At 39.4% G+C, this 26,960-nt stretch overlaps 1 protein-coding gene across 1 annotated transcript in view; it reads right to left on the bottom strand.

Annotated features, from left to right (window-relative positions):
- Pcca (propionyl-CoA carboxylase subunit alpha) overlaps window positions 1-26,960 on the bottom strand; it is a 359,306-nt gene that overhangs the window by 78,611 nt on the left and 253,735 nt on the right. The window contains exon 20 of the mRNA XM_028868277.2: window positions 21,935-22,033. Within this exon, the coding sequence (XP_028724110.1) occupies window positions 21,935-22,033 (99 nt within the window). The remainder of the gene's footprint in view (window positions 1-21,934; window positions 22,034-26,960) is intronic.

A 26,960-nucleotide genomic window follows, 5' to 3' on the forward strand; every position in this document is an offset into this window, starting at 1 on the left:
TGTTTAAGATATTATGTTCATGCAGCTCATTTAAAAATGTAATGTGTTGAGGTTGGGGATTTAGCTCAGTCGTAGAGTGCTTGCCTAGCAAGCGCAAGGCCCTGGGTTCGGTCCTCAGCTCCAAAAAAAAAAAAAGAAAAAAAGAAAAAAAAAAAAAGTAATGTGTAATTAGGAAATACAGACTTGTGGTGATATATTGTGTATCCTAATTAAATTTGTCTGAAGATCAGAGGACAGATCAAGCCACTAGATTAAACATAGAGGCCAGGTAGTGGTGGCACTCGGGAGGCAAAGGCAGGTGGATCTCTGTGTGTTCGAGGCCAGCCTGGTCTACAGAGTGAGTTCCAGGACAGCCATGGCCGTTACACAGAGAAACCCTGTCTCAAAAACAAACAAACAAACGAAAAAACAAACAAACCCCCCCCAAAAAAAAAAACAAAAAAGGGAAAAGGAAAATAAATGAATGAATGAATGAATGAATGAATGAATGAATGAATAAATGAAAGAATAGAAAAAGGTGGCTATGGCTTGTTCCTCTGTCTCTCTGATCTTACAGCATTTACCACAATATCTGGCTGTGAGTTTTTATTTAAGACTGTTTAGGATTTCTGTTATACCAGGCATCCAACTTTTGGGGAAGGTATTCACGAAAAAACAGCTTGCCTGCGGCCTTGCAGTTCCAGGCTCAGTCCTGAACTACATGCGGCTAGAGTCTCCAACCTGCCTGGGCTGGACTCCCTAACCTGCTTGCTAAGTTTCTGTTGCAGCCTCTCTGCAGCAAACTCCATAGGTTTGGGGCTCCAGAATCCACAGGAGTCAGCCACTTTTGCACACTTCCCCTGTGCAGATGGCTGGATCTTCCACTTCTTTCCTCTCCCCGTGGGCTTTGACTTTCTCTGGGCCCCCTCCTTGGGCTGTTGCCACACCATCATCTGAATCATCATTGTCAGCAGATTTGGTGAGTCAACTGGGATTTCTTTTTTTTTTTTTAAAAGATTTATTTATTTATTATATATACAGTGTTCTGCCTGAATGTGTCCTTGCAAGCCAGAAGAGGGCACCAGATCTCATTACAGATGGTTGTGAGCTACCATGTGGTTGCTGGGAATTGAACTCAGGACTTCTGGAAGAGCAGTCAGTGCTCTTAACCACTGAGCCATCTCTCCAGTCCCCAATTGGGATTTCTTAAAGGGAGGAATTAGTTAAAAGAAAAAAATTTTTCCCTCATTAAAATATGGGAAACATTTTTACAATGGAAGGCATTTGGTCTCTGTTTGATAACACATTAAACAGTCTGAAAATGGAACAATTAAATGAGAGGATGATTAATGTTGATAAGATAGATGTAATGTCAATTATAAATATTATTTGTTTGATCATTCTTGTTTTATCATTTAAAAAAAGTTGGTTAATATGAGTGACAAAACAAAAGTTTTAGAAAAACTTGTTAAAACAGATCATAGAGATATTCAGACCCAGACAAAAGGATTTAAAGGAGAACCAATCTCAACATTGCATCTTAAGGTTACAGAGAAACAGCCTAAGGCTTTGAAACAGCCAACCTTAACCTATCCAGTAACCTTACGGGAACTGCCCAGTAATAGATATCCTCAAGGCTGTGTAAGAGCTGACTGGACTCCTGTGAAAATGTTAGATTTGAGGAGATTCAAAGAATCAATAGTCTCATATGGCATTCACTCATCTTTAATGAAGCAGATGTTAAACTTGTGATCAACTTGTAATAGAATTATCCCTCAAGACTGGAGAGATTTGGTTACAGCAGTCTTAGAGGCTGGTCCATAATTACAATGGAGGACCTGGTGGAAAGATGAGGCTAAGACCATTGAACAATGAAGTAGGGCTAGAGGTATTGAAATTCCCCAAGATCAACTTCTTGAAGAAGGTGATTATGCTGATATACAAAGACAATCTTTATATGATGACCACACCCTAGCTTTATGCAGCATGACATCCTTGAATGCTTGGGACAGAATTGAAGAGGTAGGAAAGAAAACTGAGTCATTTACTAAAGTTATACAGGGCCCAAAAGACACTTTCACTGCTTTCTTACAAAAATTGACTTCAGTAGTAAAGAGAATGATATCAAATTCAGAAGTCAGACAGATAATAATTGAATCTCTGGCATTTGAAAATGGTAATGCAGCATGCAAAAGGGTAATTAGGCCGTTAAAGGCAAGATCAGCACCCTTGGAGGAATGGATCTGAGATACAATAAATATTGAATCTCATGACCATAATGATGTTTGGAGAGGAGAGGTTATTTCCAGAGGTTTGAAGAAAAACTGTAATGTCAAGTGTTTCAACTGTGGTAAACAAGGTCACCTAAAAGGTGACTGTAAACAGGGCATTCCTGGAAAGAATGTTTTTGCAAGAATATTCCCAACAGAACGCCCCTCCCTTCTGGATTAAGCAGAAGGTGTGGCAAAGGCAGACATTGGACTAACAAATGTAGATCAACAAGGGACTGACAAGGAAATCCTTTGCTTTTGCCTGCAGGAAACGCCATGAGGGGCTTCTCGAAGGCACCCATGTCAAATTCCATTCATTCATTTCCTATCATTGTGGAAGAAACTCTTTCCCAGAGCAATTAAAGAACTTAATGCCTATTGTAAAAAACCATACTGCTCTGGAGATAGAACAGCTACAGAAGAGAGAAGAAAAAATTCAGGAGAATAAATCAAAATTGATAAAGATTAGATTGGAAACTTCCCAAAGTTAGGATTGGGGAAGGGTTTTATTTTTGTCTTTTGGGAGAATGAAGGCTAAGGAATCTGAGGAACACTGGACAAATGAGACATCTAAAACAAACAAACAAACAAAAAAAAAAAAAAAAAAAAAAAAAAAAACCCCACACACATCCAGAAAAAATGTCCCAGGAAAAATATTTTCTGCAGTGAACCATGACCACACCTCACTGCAACTTTGAAATATCCAAAAAGAAGATGGGACCCCACAATGACAATTCTATCAGGTCAATGATAATGCCATTAAGCTGACAAACACCACCCAAAGATGGGCTTGGACGACAAACTGCTCAGGGCACTGTCAAGATGGCAGGCTGAGATGATCCAGCCTCACAGACTACTCCAGTCAGGACTTGACCATAATCCTATATTTTCTTTGTGTCCCCATAAGACTACCAGTGTCCTCAATCAGCAGGAAGTAGCCTAGAAAACTACTCCCACATTCCCAAAAAAATGGATTATGGATATTTGTCTTTGTTTAGTGGTTGGTTAAAAATTGTTATTGAACACAGTAAAGCTCTTTCTAAAAGAAGAAAGGGGGATATGATATAAAAATATATTATATATAGAAATCATAGGATAAAAGGGTTGAGTATTGAATCTACTCTTAAAAAAAGGATATAGATATGATAAGATAAAGGTAGATTATTGAATCTACTCTGATAAAAAAGAGAGCTAGGAATAATAGAAGGGTAGATTATTGAATCTATTCTGTAAAGAAAAAAGGGAGAATATGGATATAATATAAAAAGGTAGATTACTGAATCTACTTTTAAAAAGCAACTACTAGATTTAAATATTTTACATTGGATTGGATTTTTGTATATTGTATGTAAATTTTGTATATTGATAGAAATTTGAGATTAATTTTGTTAAAACATACTGTATATATGTATCTAATTTTATTCAAGGTATTTTACCTATACAGCTCATTTAACATGTTATGCAAATTCCTAGTCCTTGAAAGTTATTATTACCAATTAATTAGGATATAAAGAAATGCAAGTTAGTAGTTAGTCATTACAATCAAACTGATAAGTCATATTAGGTATGTTTTCAAGGTCAAACAGATATATTTTAGATAGACAGGTCATCTTTAAACACTGCAGAGACCTATGGAATATGGCATTTAAGATGTTTTAATAACATAATTTTTTTTTATGACTATGAGACATGTCTGCTCCTGGCAACACCAATCTACTTAAGATTTCATGTGGAGTGTGGTGGTATTGCGTTCCCCAAAATATTGTGTACCCTAATAAACTTATCTGGGGTCGGAGAACAGAAAAGCCACTAGATACTTAGACTAGAAAATGGTGGCACTCACGCCTTTAATCCTAGCATTCCAGAGGCAGAAATCCATGCATTCAAGGATACAGCCAAGCATGGTGACTCATGCCTTTAATCCCAGAAAGCAAGCCTTTAACCCCAGGGAGTGGTGGTAGAAAGCAAAAGGGTATATAAGGCGTGAGGACCAGAAACTAGAAGCATTTGGCTGGTTAAGCTTTTAGCTGGTTAAGCTTCAGGCTTTCGAGCAGCAGTTCAGCTGAGAGCCATTGGGATAAGGACACAGAAGCTTCCAGTCTGAGGAAACAAGACCAGCTGAGAAGTTGGCCAGATGAGGTTAGCTGTGGCTTGTTCTGTTTCTCTGACCTTCCAGCATTCACCTCAATAACTGGCCACAGGTTTGATTTTATTAATAAGTTCCTTTAAAATCCCTACTACAATGGAGTTTACTTTTTTTGTGGCAAAAGTTATCCACTAGGCAAGAAATTGCCCTTACCTCAACTGCTGACAGTATGCTGTCCAAATAGACAAGCAGGACACAAAAGAAAGGACTGCCATACCTTGCCAAGACAAGGTTAGAAGGCCCTTTAGAAAATCCTGCTTCACAGATGAGTCTGTCAGGTATGCTGGGCCTGTAGGCCAAAGATGGATGCCCCAACATTGGAGAGGAACCTTGGGTGACTGTCCAGGCAGCCAGTTGTTTCTGTCACTTCTCACATTTTTGGAAGTCACTTGCTTGCACTTCCTGCTTACTTAGGCAATATTATTTCCTTCTTGGGTCTCTTAGGGAGTTGAAGACTAGATAGTTATAGTTATAGTTTTCCTTGTTAAAAAATTCAGAAAAGAAACTCACTAAAGATGTGTACAGTATATAAGTTTGAAAGACATCAGAAGATAGCTTGGGGTTAGTGAGACAAGTCAGGATAGAAAGTGAACTAGGTACAATACTTAGGACTCACTAAAACTGAATAAATAAAGGAGTGTTTTCTCTGAATCTGTCAAATGTTAATAGACTGGACTTTTTTTGTTGTTGTTGTTGTTTTGGTTTTTCGAGACAGGGTTTCTCTGTGTAGCTTTGCGCCTTTCCTGGGACTCACTTGGTAGCCCAGGCTGGCCTCGAACTCACAGAATCCGCCTGGCTCTGCCTCCCGAGTGCTGGGATTAAAGGCGTGCGCCACCACCGCCCGGTTAGACTGGACATTATTAATGTAATTCTTGACTGTAGATATTATATATAATTATTTTATATAGTTTTTCTTATATTAGTTATAACCTTCTTTTATTATTTTAGACAAAAAGGGGGAAATGTGGTGATATATTGTGTATCCTAATAAAACTTACCTAAAGATCAGAGGACAGAACAAGCCACTAGATTAAACATAAAGGCCAGGCAGTGGTGTCACACACCGTTAATCTTAGCACTATGGAGATAGAGATCCGTCTGGATCTCTCTGAGTTCAAAGTCACCATGGGCTACATGAGACTGACTAAGTCTAGGAGAAAAACAGAACCAGGCAGTGGTGGCACACACCTTTAATCCCAATACTTGGGAGTCAAACACTTTAAATTCCAGCACTTGAGATCTCATGTCTTTCCTTGGGAAGCACATACACCTTTAATCCCAGAAACTGATGACTGGGTGGAGAAAGATATATTAGGCATGAAGAGACAGGAACTAGAGGCTTTTCAGGCGGAGGAGCTGGTGAGGTAAGCGGTAGTAGCTGTGTCTTGTTCCTTTGTCTCTCTGATCTTTCAGCATTTATCACAATATCTGGCAGCAGGATTTTTAATAAAAGACTGTTTAGAATTTGTGTTACACAGACTAATAGTCAGTCATCTATAATAGTCAACCTTATAGTCATGTTAGGTTTTCTAGGTATACGGAAATATATTTCAGATAGATAGGTAACCTTCAAACACTTCAAAGATGTATAGAATATGGCATTTAAAATGTTATAATAACAGACTTTTCATGACAATGAGACACAGCTGCTCCTGGCAGCACCATTTTACTTCATAAAAGGATGATGGTTATCAAAGAAATTCCATAGGAGTTTGCTTTCATTATGGCAAGATTAGCCACTTGGTCAAGAACCTCCTTTTGCCTTATTGGTTGACTGTATACTGTATAAAATGGACATGCAGGGCCCACAGGAAAGTGACTGCTGAACTTTGCCAAAATAAGGTGGGACAGTCCTTCAGGGTTCCTGCTTCACAGAAGAAACTGCCAGACATTCTGTAGGACACAGAGAAAAATGACTAACAAACTTTGCCAAAATATGTGGGACAGTTCTTGAAATTTCCTGCTTCACTAATAAGTCTGCCCAATACTTTAGACTTATAGGCTGAAGATGGATGCCCCAACATTACAAAAGAACTTTGGGTGACTGTCCAGGCAACATGATGTCTCTGTCATTTCTAAAATTTTAGAATTTTCTTATAATGCACTTCCTGTTTACTCAGATAGTATTATATCCTTCTGAGGTCTTTGATGGAGTTGAAGACTAGATAGTTATGAAATTATAAAAGATAAATTATATATGAAACTTTAGACTCACAATGATAGGATAGATGATAGAATATTTTCTTTAATTTTGCCAAATACAAATAGACTAGCTATTGTAACTATAATTCTTGCTTGATAACTGTTGTTACATGTAATTTTACTATGTTAAAGTTTATACCTTCCCCTTTTTGATTAGACATAAAAGGGGAAATGATGTGGGATGTCTTTCTGTACCTGTGAATATGTGTTGCTCCCATTAGTTAATAAATAAAGTTGCTTTGGCCTATGACAAGGCAGAATAGAGCCACAAGGGAAATCCAGAGATCAGGGAGAAGAAGGGCAGAGATGGGGTAGACGTTATCCACTGCTCAAGGAGGAAGATGCCAGCAAACTGGTAACGCCACAGCCATGTGGCAAAATATAGATTAATAGCAATGGGTTAATTTAAGTTGTAAGAGCTAGTTAGTAATAAGCCTGAGCAATAGTCCAAACAGTTTGTAATTAATATTAAGCCTCTGAGTGATTATTTACAAGTGGCCATGGGACAAGGCAGGACAGAGAAAAGTTTCCAGTTACACAGTTCACAACAGCCTGTAACTCCAGGTTCAGGAGATTCAGTGCCCTTTTCTGCCCACCCCACCCCAGACACCCACACATGTAACATATATTCATACAAGCACACATATCTTATGTACACACAAGCAAAAAAAAATGAAACAAATCTTTAAAAAATCCACCTCCCAGGATACCACAGGAAAGATAACAAATTGTAAATGAATTAATTATGTTTCAATATGATAAATTCACATACCAAAATGTAGTAGAATATTATTTTAAGGTATGTTACATTTATGTTGCATTTGTTTAACTCTGTGAAGCTGTGTGACTGTGCCTGTGTAAAACACCTGATGGTCTAATAAAGAACTGAACGCCCAATAGCAAGGCAGGAGAAAGGATAGGTGGGGCTGGCAAGCAGAAAGAAGATATACAAGGAGAAAATTGGGAGGAGAGAGCTAGGAGACAGAGGACTCCAGGGGCCAGCCACCCAGCTACATAGCAAGCCACAGAGTGTGGATAAGACTTACAGAAGTAAGACAATGGGAGAAGCCCAGAGGCAAAAGGTAAATGGGGTAATTTAAAGTTAAGGAAAGCTGTCTAGAAACTAAACCAAACTAAGGCTGGACATTCGTAATTAAGAATAAGCCTCCGTGAGTGATTTATTTTAGAGCTGGGTGGCGCCCCCCCCAAAAGAGTAAAATACCAAGAACAACACCAAAATGTATTAGATATTGTGAGATGGGAAGAATTATCAACTAAGTTTCAAGAAGAGTTATAGACGGCTTACTGCTAAATACTAAAGCTTGGGGTTTAAAAAGAAGCAGGATATAGCCAATAAGGAAAACAGAAGAGAGGGTCCTCAAAAACTTCAGAGGTACTTACAATCAGAGAGTTCCACATATAACAGTGGGTGACTAAAGAAAATGAGGCCAACACTATGACAAGATACCTGCATGGTCATGTGACCTCTAAAACATGAAATCCACTGGAGTCCATCAGTGAATTGATAGAATACTATTCAGCTCTCGAAATAGTGGAAATCCTGTCATGGGCAAAATAACAGAAAAATATGCCGGACAGTATGGTGAAGAAAGTAAGTCAGTCACAAAGAGCAAACACAACACATGACTTCATTCCCATGGAGAACTGTGAAAAGCTGAACTCCTAGAAGGAGAGAGCTGACTGGTGGAGAGTGATTAGTCAAAGGGGAAAAAGTTTTAGCTCAGTAGATTAACTTCAAGAAACCCAAAATATACCAACTAATACATTGTATCACTGAAGATTGCTGAGGGAGTAGGTGTTAAGGGCCCCTACCATAAATAGATGGGAAAGGTTGAGGCAATACATAGCTTAATTAGATTGATTTAGCACTTTGATAATCTATGTACATATTTGAAACATTTACAACTGACAACAATTTATCATGTATAGAATAAGTCATTTTGTGTTTATGTGTACATGTTTATATGATGTGTATGCATGTGTGTGGAGGTCAGAAGATGCTAAAGTGTTTTTCCCATTTGCTCTGGACCTTAATTTTTGAGATAGGGTCTCTCACTGACCTGGGGTTTACCAGTTCAGCTATAGTGACTGTCAGCAATCCTCCTGTCTCTGCCTCCTCAGTACTGGAGTTATAGATGTGCACTGATGTGCCTTTTAGCATTTGTACTGAAGTTCAAACTTGGACTCATGCTTCCACAGCAGTATAATGAGCTCCTTTCTAAAAATAAGTCACTAGAAAACATTTAAGCAGGAACGTTACAAAAGGAAGTGAAAGAAAAACTTTTGTGTTGATGGGAAAGTTTATATAAGTTTTGGATTAGGAGCAAGCATGGAAAGTTGGAGGAAGGGGGAGTCGTTCAGTGTGGTCAGAAGTAGGGATACTTGGAAGATGAAAGTGGCAGGACAGGAAACTGGGGAGGACTTAGAGAGCCAGGTCATAGCCCATATGCACAATGTTCTGTTGTTGTGCCAGGGACTGAAGCCATGGTCAGTTCCTTCAGACAAGTGTGCTCTCTCTCTGTCTCTGTGTCTCTCTGTGTGTGTCTCTCCGTGTGTGTCTCTCTGTCTGTCTGTCTCTGTCTCTCTGTGTGTGTCTGTCTCTCTCTGTGTATCTCTGTGTGTGTGTGTCTCTCTCTGTGTGTCTGGCTCTGTCTCTTTCCCTCTCTCCTTCCTCCTTCTCTCCCTCTCTCCCTTTTTCCCTCTCTCCCTCTCCCCCCACCTCTCTCTCTCTCCTTAAGCCACATTCTCAGCTCTATAACCCTGTTATATAGCTCTGCTTATAACATGGTCTGCAGTTGAAGATACACAGGAATGGGAAGGAATGGGCTAGAGGACCAATTGCAACACCACTAGAATCATCTTCCATTTGCAAGTTTGAAAGATGATCTTTGTTTTGTGGAAGCAAGGGAACTAAAGTACAGGATATTAACAAGTATATGCTCCTTCTGTATGGGATGTGGCACCTCCAACAGGCTAATATATGATCATTCTTTAGATGGAGAGTTCTATCTATATGGACCAGAAGCATGAATCTTGGGCTTTCTCCTTAATGCCAATACAAGACAATGGTGTAGACATGGAAACACAATGTCAGTCCTCAGTAAGAATGCTTCAGATATTCCAGGTTATGAAAGACAAAAGCAAGCAACACAGCCCTGAATCAGCATTTTGGACAGGTTGTCCAAAAGTAGAAGTTTGGCTACTGAACTTAGAAGTGTAGCCATCAAAAAGTTGGGAAGGAGTAACTGAGAACAAGGAGAACATGAGTGCACAATGCATCAGCATGCCAACTTTGATATAGCTAAGGCTCAAGAGCAGTACGAGAGAGCCAGTCCATGCACTCCATTGTCACTAGATGATGGATTTTCCCAGCTGTGCTTACATTTTCTTCTGTACTAGTCTGTGTCAAAAAGTCACAGGAATAATATGTCATTTCTAAATGTCAAAAACGGACAACAAAGAGCCTAATTTCAAGTAAAAATGAACAGAAAAGTGTCATGCTCATGATCCATATAAACTTATAAAAGAGAAGAAAGCATAGAAAAATAACCTCACAAAAAATGATACCATGACAAAAATGCCAGATAAAAATCATAATCCCAAAATGAAATATATTATCTCCTAAAAAGGAGACAAAACTCAAGGAATACTTTAAAATACAAGAAATAATTATTTCAGAAATAAAGGCCAAATCAAAGTAAACAAAAAACAAAATCATGAACAAATAGACATAACTACTACTGCCTTAAGACATATGGTGAGATAATCTACAATTTATATCTTCCCACATCTTAGATCCATTTTTGTCTACACCTTATTAATCAATACTCTAAAGAACGGTTGAATCCCATACCCAAAGGTCTCCTTGACCGACTTCAAGGCCACCAAAGGCTTCGAGTTTTTCTCCCACTCCCTTGGAGCTTTCTTGGTCTCATTCCACATATAGCCTAGAATCCAATGTCTTCTGATGGTTGTGTATGACTGCAGAAACACTATGATGACACACAGAACACTTCTACTACTTCAGACTATCCCAACCTCCTTGGTGAAACAGATAAGAGCTTGGGCTTCTCCCCTTTGCATATCTTTAGAGTTTCAAGATCTTCAACCCATGGTGAGTTAATCATAAGGTCTAAGATAAATATTTTCCCTTTTTTTAAAAAAAAAAAAAAAAACAGCAACTAACTCTATAGGCTGGCTGCCCTTGAAGTCATGCATCTTCCTGCCTTGGTCTGTCAATGCTGGGATTATAGGAAGGAGCACTACACTCATTCCACTTTATGGTTTACATGTGACAGACCCATGCTACTGTGCATGGCTTCCAAATTTCTGTTTTCAGCTCCAGTTCAGGACACAGTCAATTACTCATACTAACTCTTACATATCTAAAGCAACTCTCAAACATGGAGAGTCCAGACAGAATTCTTGACCTGCCTTCCATAGACCTGATCCACCACAGCTGTCCTCTAAGTATCACAATCAACATTAAATCCTTAATTCTGTAATTTCTTGGCATGCAGTAATGCATCTGCCAATCTCTGATGCCCCACCCACAATATCCACCAAATTGTTTCACTTGTCCCTACTGCTATTGTCTTTGTCTAATTCAGCCTTCAGCAACTTCTGTCTGTCTTGGGTCAAGGAGTTAGTATTTTGTGCTTTAAGAGACCAGGGACAACAATGAGGACACTATATAACTACTTCTAGAATAAACAAATTTCTTTTTGAGCAAATACTCTCTTTTTGGGGACAAATCAAAATATAATAAATAACCAAGCACAATTTTATAATGCTGGTTTACCACTATCAGCAACAGATTATTAAATAATACTTTTATTAATTCTTTGAGATTTCATATAATGCATTTTGTCCATTCCCAACTCCTTCCAGAGCCTTCCCCACCTCCCTACCCACCCAACATGATTCTTACTCTTCCTTCCTCTCTCCCTCCCTCCCCTTTCTTTACCACCACCCCCTCAACACATCGAGTCCAGTCTGTGCTGGCTGACTACTCCTGGGCCTGGAGCCTGCCCTGGAGTATAGATGATAAGTCATGATATGTCAGTTATCACACTGAGAATGGCTATTTTTTTAAAGGACAGTTTGAATTGGTTCACAAAATGTTCCTCATCAAAAATCACATGGGAACCTTTACCTGTTAAGATCCATCTTTACTAAAATCATAAGCATTTCATCTACACTGAAGTTCGGGCATTCCATCTCTGAAAATATCTTATTACAGACAGGTGTCGCCAACACTGGCGCCCATGTGACGTGAACCGCAGAGCTCACTGTGTGAAAGGCATTCAGAGACTGACCTGAGCTACTTCTGGAGACTCACTCCGTCACGATCCCACACTGCCAGTATCATTTCAGCTGAAGTTTAGATGGAGACCCCAGGCTGCAGCAGGCAGTGGATCTACAATATGTGCTTTCCTTTGCACGTCTACTGGGAAACTATAATTTGCTTTTTATTCTAATCTTTTGATAGCCCAAGAATGTGAAAACAAGCTTGGCATGTTCTTTTGCAATGTTCTCTGAAAGAAAGGACAACTGTTTGAGAAGCTGGCTAAACTGAACTATCCTGGCTGATCATTACACAATGTAACATGTTGTGGGACAGTACAAAGTGCCCTGAGACACAGGCAATCATGATCTATCAGTTAAACATAAACAATTTTAGATATTAAAAACCAGTTTGTACCCAGGTATGATAGTGTACACCTTTAATCCCAGCACTAGGGAGGCAGAGACAGGTGAATTCAAGGCCAGCCTGGTCTACAAAGTGAGTTGCAGGACAGCCAGGGCTGTCACACAGAGAAACCGTGTCCTTAAAAAATCGAAATCAAAACAAAACAAAATGAAAACCACTTGCTATAGTTTATTATTTAAATGCTAACTGTGGTCTAATGACTTTGACTTGGGACAAGTTTGTGTGTAAACTGCCTGGGCCACAGCTGAGAAGCTAGCAAAACTTCAGTAAGAAGTAAGATGTTCCTAAAACATAGCTACCTTTTACCTATTTCAAATGCCTCCTTTTCAAGTTTAAAATGGTATTTAAAAGCCAGATAAAAAAATGTCCTTCTTTCCTTATATTGAGTCTACTCTAACATGTACGCTTTTTCATTTCTTCAGAATGAAAACTTTAAAAGATTCTGTTCATAAAACAACTTCAACAAATACAAAATTAGCAAATCTACCTACTCAGGAAAGCAACAACACAATACAAAACAATAAAATAAGCATTCCCAAAATACCTTACTAGGATAAAACCATCCCGGGTACCGTGGAGGAGGGGGATGAGGGAGTGTCTGTGCCTCCCTCCCTGATTCCCAGCAGTATCTCTGTTAGCCTCAGCTTTGTCTTCGGTGCCCAGCGCAGCTGCTCTTCTCGCTCCCTCGTCTACACAGGTGGTACCCACACCCTTTGGAACTCTCTTCCTCTCTCAGTTAACAGTAAAGGAAAAGAAAGGTATGCACATGGATAGAGGAGTGAGATTCAGAAAGCTATTTTCCTGCTCTGTTAAATTAATGAACATTTCCAAATTATAAAAGCCATTGCTAAGACCAGGATGCACTTGGCTCCTGGGACTGCTGTCCAAAGCAGGTAGCCCTGCCTCGGAGTTAATGCCTTAAATTACAGCCATACATTCATCCCAGCTGTTAAACTGTGATTAAATTTTTTGAAACATGGTGAAAGCAGTTATTTCTGTTCTGCTGGCGAGCTTGTTCTTAAGATGTGTAACCGTAATTGATGTTTTCAGGAAAGTGAAAAGGAGATGGTTAATAATTACTCTTTCATTTCCTACTTCTTTAGGAAAAAAACACTAACCCCTGCTTATTCTGTTATATATTTATATATCTGACACAACTAAATACATGGGTTCATATTACATTTGGTGACTCCGGAATAATCACATGCATACAGTACAAAATAACAGCTAATTACTTCTAAGAGGGGTGGGGGTGAGGAGCAACATCTTAAAAACAGGGAAAACATTTATTTTAAGGCTGAAAACATGTTATGAAGCAGATTCTTTTTTTTTCTATGCATGAGCATGTGCTTGCAAATATAAGCAAAACTGTGAGCCCAATCACTTAACTTTCCAATTAAAAAATTAATGTTAGGGGCAGGGAATAGAGCTCAGTGATAGAGTGTTCAATCCCCAGCATGTATATACATGCATGTGTGCATGCACAGACACACACACACACACACACACACACACACAGGTGAACACAAAAATTAACTTCAGCATGAATACACAAGAATTAGGATTGAAATTAAAGTTTGTTTTCAGATCTTGTGAGAGGCATTTTAATCTAAAACATTGACAAGGAAAACATTTATTTTCATCTTTCTAAAATAGAAAACTTAATTTTTTTTCAGCTACCACCAGGATGTTGCAGATATTTCTAAAAGTTTATTCAATTTCTGTGTAGATATATACTTGTAAATATATCATAGAAAGTGCATACAGCCTGTAGCATAATTGGTCTTCATATTCCGTGCTTGAGTAATAGTCTACATTACCCAGGCTTACTAAGCACTTTAAGTTATCATGTTATAAAATTTATTTAATACTCCAATTAGTTCACAAATAATCCATTCAATCTGTTATTTTGCAGTAAATGGCATGAGATTTATGTGACCCTATTCCAAATTTATCTGCTTAGCATGGAAAATTAGTTCCACCTAGTTACATAACAATGACTTACTCAACGCAGAATGCATGAGTGCTGCAGTCTGCTCTTTAAAACCACTTACAATAAATTTATTTTCTCTTGAAAACATTTAAGTGAGAATAAGAGAAAGGAAAAACCAGTCTTCAAAAGTACATGGTGAATAGCTCCCTTTACACAATGCAGAAACAGTTAGACCTTAGCGGGATCTTCAGATACTTTCACAAGTGTTTAGCCACTCTTCAGGTCTGAAGACAGCCTGCTGTGAGCAGGTGGGTAGAAGAAATCATGCCACACAAAGAAGCAGGCCAGAAGCAGTCAGCTGGCTCTGCCTGAGAATGTCTGACAACGTGACTACACAAAATGAAAATCTAGCCTGTGAACTGCTAACAAGAAACAGCGAATCCAGCAGGCAAATTACACTATAAGAAATGGAAAACTTTTTGAGTCAGTCAAAGACAATTTGAAGAGCCTCTTTCAAAGGTTACAAAAGAATTACTTCACAGGAAAGGGACACAGGCATGGCAATAACACTGATGATGACAATGAAAAGTTCTGTTAATTCAGCATGCCCCTCTCTACAGAGGTTCTAGCACATAGGAAGGAGACAGAAAGTGAACTCAACACGGAAGACACAGCACATCTTCCGTTTTCTTTCTCACTTCAGTCCTATGGATAGGAAATCATTCCATCTTGTAGGAAAAGCTCTGGTTTTTGGTAAGCTTCTTAAAATTGAAAAAATTGGTTTTATCTAGATGGGAAACCCATCTTTTGCTTTAAAATGAACTCAACTCATTTATTTATTCTTCATTAATTCTGTTAATCTAATTAATTTGGAGGAGGTAGGGGTGATATTACATGCTCAAATGGTTATACCAGTGTATGAATGTGCATGTTCATGTGTGCATACTTGTGTATGAGGTCAAAATCAACCTCAGGTATCATTCCTAAGCAAGGTAGGCACCTTCTACCTTGTTTTGTGAGATAGGGCTTCTAACTGACCTGGAACTTGCCCATTAGGCTAGGCTGGCTGGCTAGCAAGGGTAGGGATCCTCCTGCCTCTGATTCCCCGAGCTAGGGTAGCAAGCATGCTCCTCCACGACTGGCAGTTTCCATGGGTGCTGGGAACAGAATTCGGTCCTGGGCTTGCAATGCAAGCACTTTACCAGCCCCTTAACCCAGTTAATTTTTAAATGTTAGGTATCAAAATCACGGTTGACACATGGAGGAGACACTGAAACAAAATAAAAACCACTGTATGATTTGATCTGAAACACTCTCTGCGTTATAAAGCGTTTAACAGGGAAGTTGTCTCAGCCAACAACCAGACTAATCACATGGGGCTTCTTCAAATGATTGAGGAATTACAATTTCAATTTTATTTTACTTCAATCAATTTTATTGTAATTTTAAAACTGTAAGGGCTGGAAAGATGGCTCAGTGGCCAAGAACACTTGTAGTTCTTGCAGAGGACCCAGGTTCAGTCCCCAGTGCCTACATTGCAGCTCACAATAGTCAGTAACTCCAGTTCCTGGGGAACGTATGGCTTCTTCTGGCCTCTGTATATATTGGGCATGCAACTGATATACATACATACATACATACATACACACACACACACACACACACACACACACATATACAAGGAAAGGCAAACACTTATACAAAATATAATAAATAAATCTTTAAATAAACTATAGTGATATAATATATATTTCTGTAAAATATAACTTCATTGTTTTGGTAGTCTGGTTTAAGATGGTATGCCTAGCACACATGCCAGACATCTATGTGGTTCCTAGGGTCACATCAATTTTATACTGAAATTCTCTTGCATATATTCTAGAATATACAAGTATATTTATATAGAATACATTAAAATTAATTTCACTTTTTTACCTTAAAAATATAGCTCATAATAATATACAAATGCAAAAAGAAGGAGGAAAAATAAACAATTTTATATGAGGCTCACATTCCTTTTCTACTGTGAAGGCCTGTTTTATGCTGAGTTGTAAAGTAGGTGATTTGGATATCTAAATGCATCTTGTCACAAAGCACATGAGAGTGACAGGATTTCCCAGGTCACCCCAGTAGCACTTCTTTAGTAAATGTCATATTAACAGACCTAAATCTAGAGGGAAACACTAGCAAATACATAGTATGAAAGAGCAAATAAATCATAAACACTGTGATTTTATTTTCTACAAATGATGGTATTTGAAGAAAACTGACTTGTCAGATAAATAGGAAAAATAATTACTTGAGGCAGTGAGGGAGGACCTTTAATTTTTCTCAACAGTTTTCAATGCCTACATTTCTGGTTCTTTAAATCACTCCTATCATATAGACTGGTGCTCGTCAACAGTGACTAGGGTTCTTTGTAAACATATGATCCTTAAGTCAGAAGAGAAAAAGCTGTAGCAGCAGCTTGGTGCATACGGCAGAACCTGGGCCTCGCAGAGCAGCTGTCTCTGAGCAATGAGTAATGAGCACCAAGCTAGTGAGAGGGAGGCCATGGTGTGCACAAGCCTCTGAGAGAGGAGAGGGACAGATGGAGGCAGACTTTTGCTGCTCTCCAGATCTATGCCCATTAGAAGGGGGTACCTGGCCTGAAACAGCTTAAGTGCTGCCCAGAGTTGCTTCCATTTGCAAGGAGTATCTTTGGGTGGGTCCTATGAGCCCTTGTTGCCTTTGCTATCACAGGAACCATGGTGGTCTGCATCTGCAGAGCTCTACCTGTCTGGCTGTCTTTACAGTGTGGTTTCTACCAATATGGAAGGTCAAGAACTAGACAGCACCCACAAAACACCCAAGGCAGCTGTCTCATGAACACCGTTACTAGGGGAAGGTTTTGGAGAAGAGAAATCTAAATCTCAGGATCAAAGTACAGCTAAGGCAGACTTACTTCAGGAATTCTGGAACCCAAGAAAACTGCATATCCACCCACTGACCTGCCCTCTGTCCATCCAGCCATCCAGCCTCACTGTCAGGTATTTGGCAAGACAGCAGGTTCCAAGTCAAGTGAGAGCAGCACCTTCAGATCAACTGAAGGATGGTGACCGCATATAAAATTCCTTAGCCACGTGACTGCACATAGCAGATACAGTTGGTCTTTAAAGAAAATGGAGAGTAATAGCGTGCCCATGAAGTTTACCAATGATATCACTTCCCCGTGGACCCTATTGGCTTATTGCCAGAGCAGAGTCCACAGAACTAAGAAGGCTGTGTCAGATTTGGCTCCTCCCTCACTACTCACCCCTTTCAGCTTACTAGTGGTGGCACACATATGAAGCCGCTCTTTTAATGTGGCTCCCAGGCCAGCCTCCTGAACATCACTTAAGAACCTGCTAGAAATACAAATGGAATCTAGACCTATGTCTGCAGGTGCACCCATGGCCTGAATTTAACACGTCACCCCAACAGTTCTTCTACACGCTGGAGTTTGAAAGCAGCACTAGTTGAAAACACGAATGACAGGAAAATGTGACTTGAGCAACTCTGGCAAGAAACCGAGCACAGTGGGTCACACAGCTGGCTCAGCCTCCTACACTGGAAGCCCTACAGCAAGTGTGTGGGTTTACATCCCTGCTCTACATCCTACTAGCCAGATGACCTCAAGTAAGTCACTTACTTTCTCTGACCCTCGGGGTCCCACTGATAAAAAGAAGCAAGGAGACCATCTACTGTCCATGTTATGAAGATTAAAACACTTACTATAAGCATTAAGCGTCAAATGATACCTATGGCAACATGAGCGCGTTCATGATTCATAATTATCACTTATCACTCACACTCATTCCACAAGGACCATGTGGTAGTCTGTCAAGTCAGCTCTGAAGCCCAACTCCACAAAAAGTCCATAAAAATCATTCCTGTTCATAAGGAAAAAAAGTCTTATCTTGATTTTAGCAACTGATATTTTTGCCAATATACCACTTATGTTTCTGAGAGAGTTTACATCTAGTAAGAAAGCACTAGCTTGATCCCACAATTCTCTCAACAAGTCCAGAGGATGCTTCAGTGGGTTCATATACTCCAGGTATTGTAGATGCTCTTTGCAGCAAAGAACTTACAAAATGAAAAATAAAATTATACTGAACATCATCCAGAAAAAATGGATTTTCTAGAGAAAATGGTGATTATTCTAAATACATGTCTAGCTGAAGTTCTATAGTAGGTAGCCAAAAATGGAATGGATAGGTATAAGATATTATGGTAGATTATTATATATACTAGTAAACAAATTTAGTAAAATAGCAGCCTTAGATAATTTGTACTGTTGTGGATACGTTTTTTTTAAGATTTAATTTATTTATTATGTATACAGTGTTCTGCCTGCATGTATGCCTGCAGACCAGAAAAGGATGCCAGATCTCATTACAGATGGTTATGAGCCACCATGTGGTTGCTGGGAATTGAACTCAGGACCTCTGGAAGAGCAGTCAGTGCTCTTAACCTTTGAGCCATCTCTCCAGCCCCCCCCCCCCGTTATGGATTCTTATATGTTGATACAAATGTAAACTATCTTTATATTCCTGTTTCAGATAATTTACATATTGATACAAATACAGAACTATATTTGTTATAATGTACATATATTTCTACTCTTATTTGAAATATTTGTATATTGATACAAATGTAAATTTATATCTGTCATACTGTATATATGTTCTACTTCTGTTTAAGTTATACTGTATATTGATATATATTTAAGATTATTGCCATATTGCATATTGAACTATACATTCCTATTTCTGTTATAAATATCTTGTGTACTGTCACAATTTTGAAGTCATTGTCCTTTACCGTACATTTGCTTATAGACTGTTTACCTTGTTTACATGAAGCCTTAGTCCTTAGGTTATTTTGGTAGATAAGACTTATAGATTTATAGTCACCTATGCTTGTCATCTCTATAGTTACGTTAGTTAGGTTATCCAGATTTACAGATGCATACGTCAGATGGACAGGTAATCTTCAAACACTTCACAGACCTAGAGAATATGGCATTTAAATAACTTAGAATTCTGTTGACATGAGACACAATTGCTCCTGGCAGCACCAATTTGATCCAGAGAGAATGTTGGGCTTCTAAGACATTTCCATTTGGAAGTTTGTCTTCTTGGCACAAAATGGCCTACTGGGCAAAGAACTGCCCTTGCCTCAACTGCTGACAAAACGAGCACTGTCCTTCTGGACAAGCGGGACACAAGGAAAAGTGACTTCTGAACTCTGCCAAGACAGAGTAAGATGGTATTTCAGAATTCCTGCTTCTGAAAGTGGTCTGTCAGATACTCTAGGCCTGTAGCCAATTTGAATGCACCAACAATGCTGAGAAACATTAGGTGACTGTCCAGGCTGCCAGCTGTCTCGGTCTACTCTTGCAAGATTCTCAAAAGTTGCTTGCATCCATCTTCCATTTCTTAGGTACCATTATATTCCTTCTCAGGTCTTTGATGGGATTGAAGACTAGCAGTTATAGTTACAACTTAGTGTATATATATAATATCTTAGATAGAACATATTAAGTATTAGATTCAGATTCTTTAGGCTAGGATACCTTTTAGAATGGTCTTTATAACATGCCATTTACCTATGCTCTATACTTCTCTGGATTTTAGTATGTGTTTCTTGCTTGATATTGTAGTTCCATCTTATCTAGGTCATTATCCCTCATTACTCCTGGACAATATTTGATAACCATTCCTTTGTATATAGTATTGCAATAGGTTAGAACCTTTTTATTTAGACAAAAGGGGGAGATGTAGTGGGTAGTCATTCCAGCTTTGATCTGGAAGTTTCAACCCCCATTGAGGCTTCAGTAACAGTCACGCCTACAAGGTGGGGCCGAGAGAGGACCCTGAAGACCCGAGATCCAAATGTGCCTGATCTCTTGGTTCCTGGACCCTGGACACTGGAGGTAAACCAAGCAGAGTTCTCCAGAGAACACCGCCACTGGACTGCGCTACACCTTTCCCAGACCCTGTAACCTATCCCTTCACTTGTAAGTTACCTCACAAAATAAGCCTCCCTTTTAACTACATGGAGTGGCCTTAATAATTTCACCAATAAAGTTCTACATGTCAAATAGCTGGCAAGATAACTATCAGCAGAGACACCAGGGAGGATGTTGAAAGTACCAGGACAGGAAAACATGTATAAAACTGCTGCTGTCTTCTCACCACTGAGGGTCACACTATGTACCTAAACACATAACAATCAAACTCATATGACCCAAACCATAACCATATTCCAACAAAGAATATGCGACTGACCATAGGTACAACAAAACAACCATTTTGAAGATACAATAATAGATATATTTATTATTCATCTGTTTGTTTGTGGTTGTACGCTTGCTTGTTTACACAGGACCTCAGGCTGTTATCCAAGTCTACATAGCTAAAGAGGACCTTGAGTTTCTGAGCTTCCCTCGTCCATTTCCCCAGTGCCAGGACTACAGGAGTGCACAACCACACTTGGTTTGATGCAACACTAAGGATCAAACTCAGGGTGCTGTCCATGCTAGACAAGCACTCTGCCACTGAGCCACATCCCTAAGCCCCACCCAACAAATGGATTTAAGTAGTGTGAAAGTGTGTAGTGATATCTTTCAAGGGTCTCAAAGAGTTTCATCTCATAATTTATAAAGTTAGAAATAAAATGAGGCAAAGAGTTAGGATACAGAAGAAAAATATTATACGGGGAGAAGCCGAAACATCAATACTGAGAGTTCAAGTATTCTTAGACCCATAGAGATAACACACCAATTGAGCCCAGCTTGGAAACTATTCCGTCATCAGATATCTACTACTGAGTCTGCGTCCTCAGACCATCAGTCTCTGTAAGTAGAGACAGGCATGGATGAGGCACAAAACAGGTGTGATTCTTTGGTTTTCTATGTAAAATTGAGTTAAAGAACCAGCATTTGATGCTATGAGGATTTAAAGTTCTTCATGTATCATAACCACATTTTCCCTTGGCTTTTGTTTAGTGTTTGGTTTTCCAGGAGCCTTTGGACTCAGTATGTGGCAGGTTTAGTTCCTTCCATGGTTTTCTACTTTAAATGGAGGCCAATGATTACAAAGAACATTCTAACCACTTTTTGGCTTCAAGGCACCTGCTCAGAGGAAGACACTGTGCATTGAGGGGGTGGGGAGGAGAGCTTCCTCAAATTACAATACTAACTTTCTAAGGCATAAGCTATGGAAAGTCAACCTGCATAGTCATGTTTCTGCTAACCTAAAACTGCCTAATTTCAACTGCATAAAAAGAAGGTAATCTATGCAAGCCCTGGTTTATAACTAAAAACCTGCAATGAAAAAGATGACTTCTCATCCAGTAATTTTTTAAAAAGCCTGTGAGATTTATTTCCAGCAAAATATAATGCAATGGCTTTGTGAGGTTCTCTGAAAAAAAAAAAAGAAAAGAAAAGAAAAGAAAATGTTCTCTGAAATTAAGATATAGCCCAAAGTCCTCTAGTAAAAGTAGAACAATAAAAAAACTTTTACAACTACAAAAAATATACAATGAATAAAATAAAGCTTTTCCTTATTATGTCAGAATTAGCCACATGGGGATCGATAAAGATTTTGAACTTGAAGCCTTCTAAGTAAATCATGTGAACATACCTGCACAGTCCTCTGCGTGCCATCAACGTTGACAGACAGTAAGGGTGATGCCAGGTTCCACGTACTGGTCACATTTAGTTTCGACCCATCAACTTCCACCTGTTGTGACACCAAATAAGACTGTTACCACGAAGAAAGACAGGAAACTGATCTCAAGTTCACTGCTGCATGCAAAGCAGCAGCCATTTTAACAGATGGCTTCCAAACAACCTGTCATGTTTACTGCTGCAGCCATGAAAGACAGGGTCCAACAACAGAGTCTTCCCAGCCATCTCTGGGGAGAGGTGAAGGACCTGTGAACAGCTGCCTCTGGGTACTGAGGCTTCAAGTGATTTCCAGTAAGTAACAAACAGCCTTCTAACTCAAAACCTAGCTGGACATGCTACATTTACTGCAATTAAACAGTAATGCATATAAATTCCAGTGACACTTTGCAACCCACACAACAGGGCTTGCATATAATGTCCTCTCCAAGGACCAAGGAAGAACTTTCTCAGTGCTAATTTTAATGATGGATTAAGCATTGTTATCTTAATTAAACACACACCTTAATTAGGCAAGCCTCTCTGGTGCTGAGCAGCCAGTCTATTCAAACTTTGAAAAGTTCTACCATACAGTTTACAATCATTAAAAAAAAAAATATTGTTTGTTTTTTTGAGACAGGGATTCTCTGTGTAGCTCTGGCTGTCCTGGAACACATTTTGTAGATCAGGTTGGCCTTGAACTCGCAGAGATTCGCCTGCCTCCCAAATGCTGAGATTAAAGGCAAGCAACACCATGTGCAGCCCAATAATTTTTACCAAATTATCATCAAAAACAAAAAGGCCGTAATTTTTCAAATCACAGATACAATTAGAGAGGCATTTTTAATTTCTAAGTAAGTAACATAAAAGCAGTTGAAAGGAAAAAAAGTCAAGGTTAACTTAAAACACTCACCAAAGGTTTTTCCTAATTCCGGTATAAGAGATAGGCTGCAAACAACACTACTATGCTGCTGGGGGGCCCTTTTGGTCAGAGGCTACGGTCTACCACAGCCTGGCAGCTCTCAGAGCTTGGCAACATGAATGAGAACCAACCCTACCCCCCGCCCCAGACCCCCTGGCAGAAGGTGCCCTGTTCTCTACCTGACCTTATCTGGAGACTGATTCTATCTAGGCCCAGTGCCTGACTATCTCTAGTGTGACCCGGGATGCAGTTCTCTGTAGAAGCTTCCCCTGCTGCCCATATGGCAATTAGATACTGTGCTAGGAACATTACTATAGCACTGTGCTTCCACATATGATAGCTAAGACTTATACTAGGAGCTTTATGACAGAAGCGTGCTATTTAATGCAAATCAGGTGAGTCCCCATCTACCACCCCAATCCTATATATTCTCTATATTCAAATAAAGCTTAAGTCATCTCCTAGAGGGCTATCTCCATTCTATTCACAGACTGGATAAGACCCTGCTTGATGCTGCTTCTCCCTTTACCCCGCCACCGCCGCCGCGCCCCCCCCCCCATGGCTCAGTGGCCAATGGACTTTGGGGAAGGAAGAAACCTGCATGGTTCTAGGCCTATACACACCTGCACAAGTTGCCTAAAGCAGATCCAAGATGCATGGCTAACAATCCCCCACTGTCAACCAAACTGCACACCCACTCTGTAAAATTAGATGTCAGTGTTCCATTGTCTTTCTATTGGACCCTTGGGGACAGATAAAGAGACAACAGTGAACAAAGACTTGCTGAAATATTCCTGTCAAGTACTGGCTACACTAAAAGGATCCAAGCTTGAGGACACAGCCAGAGAAGTTGACTAAAGAAGTGAGTCCACTTCCATGATAGGAATCTAGAAGTTTCTACATGTCTTAGTAGATCAGTCAGGTCTAAGACAGGTGAGGACCACATGACACAGGAGATTCCATGGCTGCAGACACACAGCAGGGACTGTAGCAGGAGAAGTCTTTTCCATGCAGTCACAGCACCAGAAAAGCTCAAATGAGACCATGAGTTGCTACTCAACAGCTGATGGTCCACAGCCCAGCAGCACAGACTTGGAAGGCTCTCTGCCCCACCATCATCATCTTGATTTGGCTCTGACCACTGTTCCAATGCCCCTGGCACATGCACCTAAGCTCTACTTTGATGGGATCTGGGGGCAGAGGAAGAAACCTGAAACAACAGTGCCTGGAAAAGTTGTCTTTGCACAAAAGGAAATCATAATCCAGTTTACATGGAAGCTTGTCTTCTTTCCTCCCTACTAATAGTAGAGAGGTCTAATAAGAAAGACTCTACAGGACTGAGAAAAAAAGGGACCACATTTCCGTATACACTAGATAAGAAATCAGCACAGATTTGTGATTTCACTACCTCTGAAGCAAGGACACTATCAAAACTCCAGAAATAAACATCAAGTACATCTGCAAATATTTTTTTTAAATTTATTTTATATGCATTGGTGTGAAGGTGTCAGATCCCCTGCAACTGGAGTTACAGACAGTTGTGAGCTGCCATGTGGGCGCTGGAAATTGAACCCAGGTCCTCTGGAAGAGCAGTCAGTGCTCTTAACCCCTGAGCCATCTCTCCAGCCCCATCTGCAAATATTAAATGAGGGGATGTGGCAGAAACTACCCCATGTCTTTCTAGGCCCCTATCAGCAATCAAATTTCCCCAAGACACATACAGTGAACAACAGATGCAATGATTTTATTGATATTGTTATCAGATGGGTGAAATTCAGTTGTGTGGATAAGCCACAAGGGAGCAAAAGTACCACAGTTTGCTTCCATGGAAAGTTAGGGCAGACTGACCAGGGGAACTCCAGGTGCTACGTCTTATATGCTGTTCATACAAGTCTTCCAGGATCACCACAGGAGATGAAGAATGGGGGGCATTTCCTCATCAATACACCGAGAACAGTGCTGAACTTGCCACCACCCTACTCTTCAGTGACAACAACTAATGTAAAACAAGCCCTGCCACAGAAGAAACTGAGATCAGACGTGGGAAAGAGAGCACAGAGGACCAGCTTGTGGGAAGTACAACCTTCATTTCCAGTGAGCCTTCCCTAATTCAACGTAGACAGTAATGAGAAAACAGCCAATGCTGCATCTTGGGACACAATTGAGGAAAACTTTATAAGAGAAAAGGGTAAATAAATTAGGAGCATATAACACAAGAACAACTACTCAAAGAAACACAGGAAGACTTCAGATAAATAGTTCTCCAAAGACTCAAAGCAACCATAGGAAATGTGACCTTCTTTAAAAAAAAAAAAAACAGCTCAAAGAAGAAAAACAAAGGTTCAAAGAAGAGATTATACAATAACAGAAGGAAATGAAAAACAAGCTGGTAGAGCTCAGAAAAAAAAATGAAGAGAAAAATAACACTATAGAGAAAAAAGCCACATGAAGAAGCAACCAAAAATAGAATGTGACTAAAAGAAACACCAGGACAGAGAAACTACACAACAAAACAGAGCCAGTAACATAACAGCAACGGTGAAGAGAACAGACTTGGAGAAGGAAGAAAGACAACACAAAAATACACAATTGCCTTCTTCAAAAAGGCATATAAAGCAAAGGACAGATGTAAAGCAAAGATAAGGCAAAGTAACTTCTCTGTTTTGTTGTTGTTGTTTGAGACAGGGTCTTACTACGCTGCTATGGCCAGCCTGGAGTTCACTATATAGTCCAGCTGGCCTCAAACTTACAGAGATCTGTCTGTCTCTGCCTTCCAAGTGAAGGGATAAAGGTGTGTGCCACCACGCCCAGCCAGAGTAAATTTTCAAAATTAAAAAAAAAAAAACAAACATTGAATTTGTAGGCTTATGATATTAATGGAATTTTATGCCTAAAGAAATAATTATATGGCTACTTGGGCAAAAATAAGAATCTACACCCAAGGAAGGAAAAGAAAATAAAGTCAGCCTAATTAGCCAAGAGCAATGCCAACACAGAAAATCTCAGAGCAATTTGTTCTAAGTAGACCAAAGGAAACAAAGTAACTAATTTTATACCCAGCCAAGGTTTCCCTAAGATATAATATAAAAATAAATTATCTGCAATGTAGGGACTTGAAGGGGGTTCTGAAAATGAGACATCTTTATAAAACTACTAAAGTAAAACTACTCTCAAAGAAATATAGAACGATATATACAGTGTTCTATTCTTTCTTAAGAAAACACTAGGCACATGTACTTTTTGTTGTTTTGTATGTTTTTTGAGACAGGCTTGACATGAACACTAAATTCTCCTGTCTCTGCTTCCCAAGTGCTGGGAAGACAGCCCGGAACCACAACAGCTATCTTTAAAATTAAGTAACTTGTTGTTTGCTTGTTTGATTGCAGTGTTGGTATGGAGCCCAAGGCCTCTTATGAGCCAGGCAAGTGATTTACTCTGAACTACATCTCCAGTCCCCAGTGATATGCAGTAATGCAAAATTTTCACTATTCTTTACTTCCCAACAGGAAGATATACATCTCTCTGAGAAGGTGGCCTTTAAGCTAAGATCAGAAACATGAGTTGGAATTAGGCAAATATGCTACTATTCGGGGTGTGCAGAAGAATATACCTAAGAGGATAAAATGTTTCTTTCTTTCTTTTTTTTTTTTTAAGAAATCCAATCCTGTAAGATAGCTTAGTGGATAAAGCACTTGCTACACAAATGTGAGGACCTGAGTTCAAATCCCCAGATCCCAAATAAAGCTGGACGCAATATCATGTTGCTATCACCATAGCATTGGAGAAGGGAGACTTCTCTGTTGTAGAATATTATTTTAACTAGGGAAAGATGTGTTACATTTGTTTATGCTGCAGAATATTATTTAACACATCTTTACACAGTTAAAGTTTGTTTATGCTGCATTTAATCATGTAAAGGTGTGTTACTTTCGTTTATGCTGCATTTGTTTAATGATGTAAGGATGTGTTTAATTATGTAACATATGTTGCATCTATTTTACCTTGCCTACCTAAGGCATCTTGATTGGTCTAATAAAGAGCTGAATGGCCAATAGCCAGGCAGAGAAAAGATAGGTGAGGC

The sequence above is a fragment of the Peromyscus leucopus genome, chromosome 9 (assembly GCF_004664715.2).
Source record: "Peromyscus leucopus breed LL Stock chromosome 9, UCI_PerLeu_2.1, whole genome shotgun sequence".
Taxonomy (NCBI): Eukaryota; Metazoa; Chordata; class Mammalia; order Rodentia; family Cricetidae; genus Peromyscus; species Peromyscus leucopus.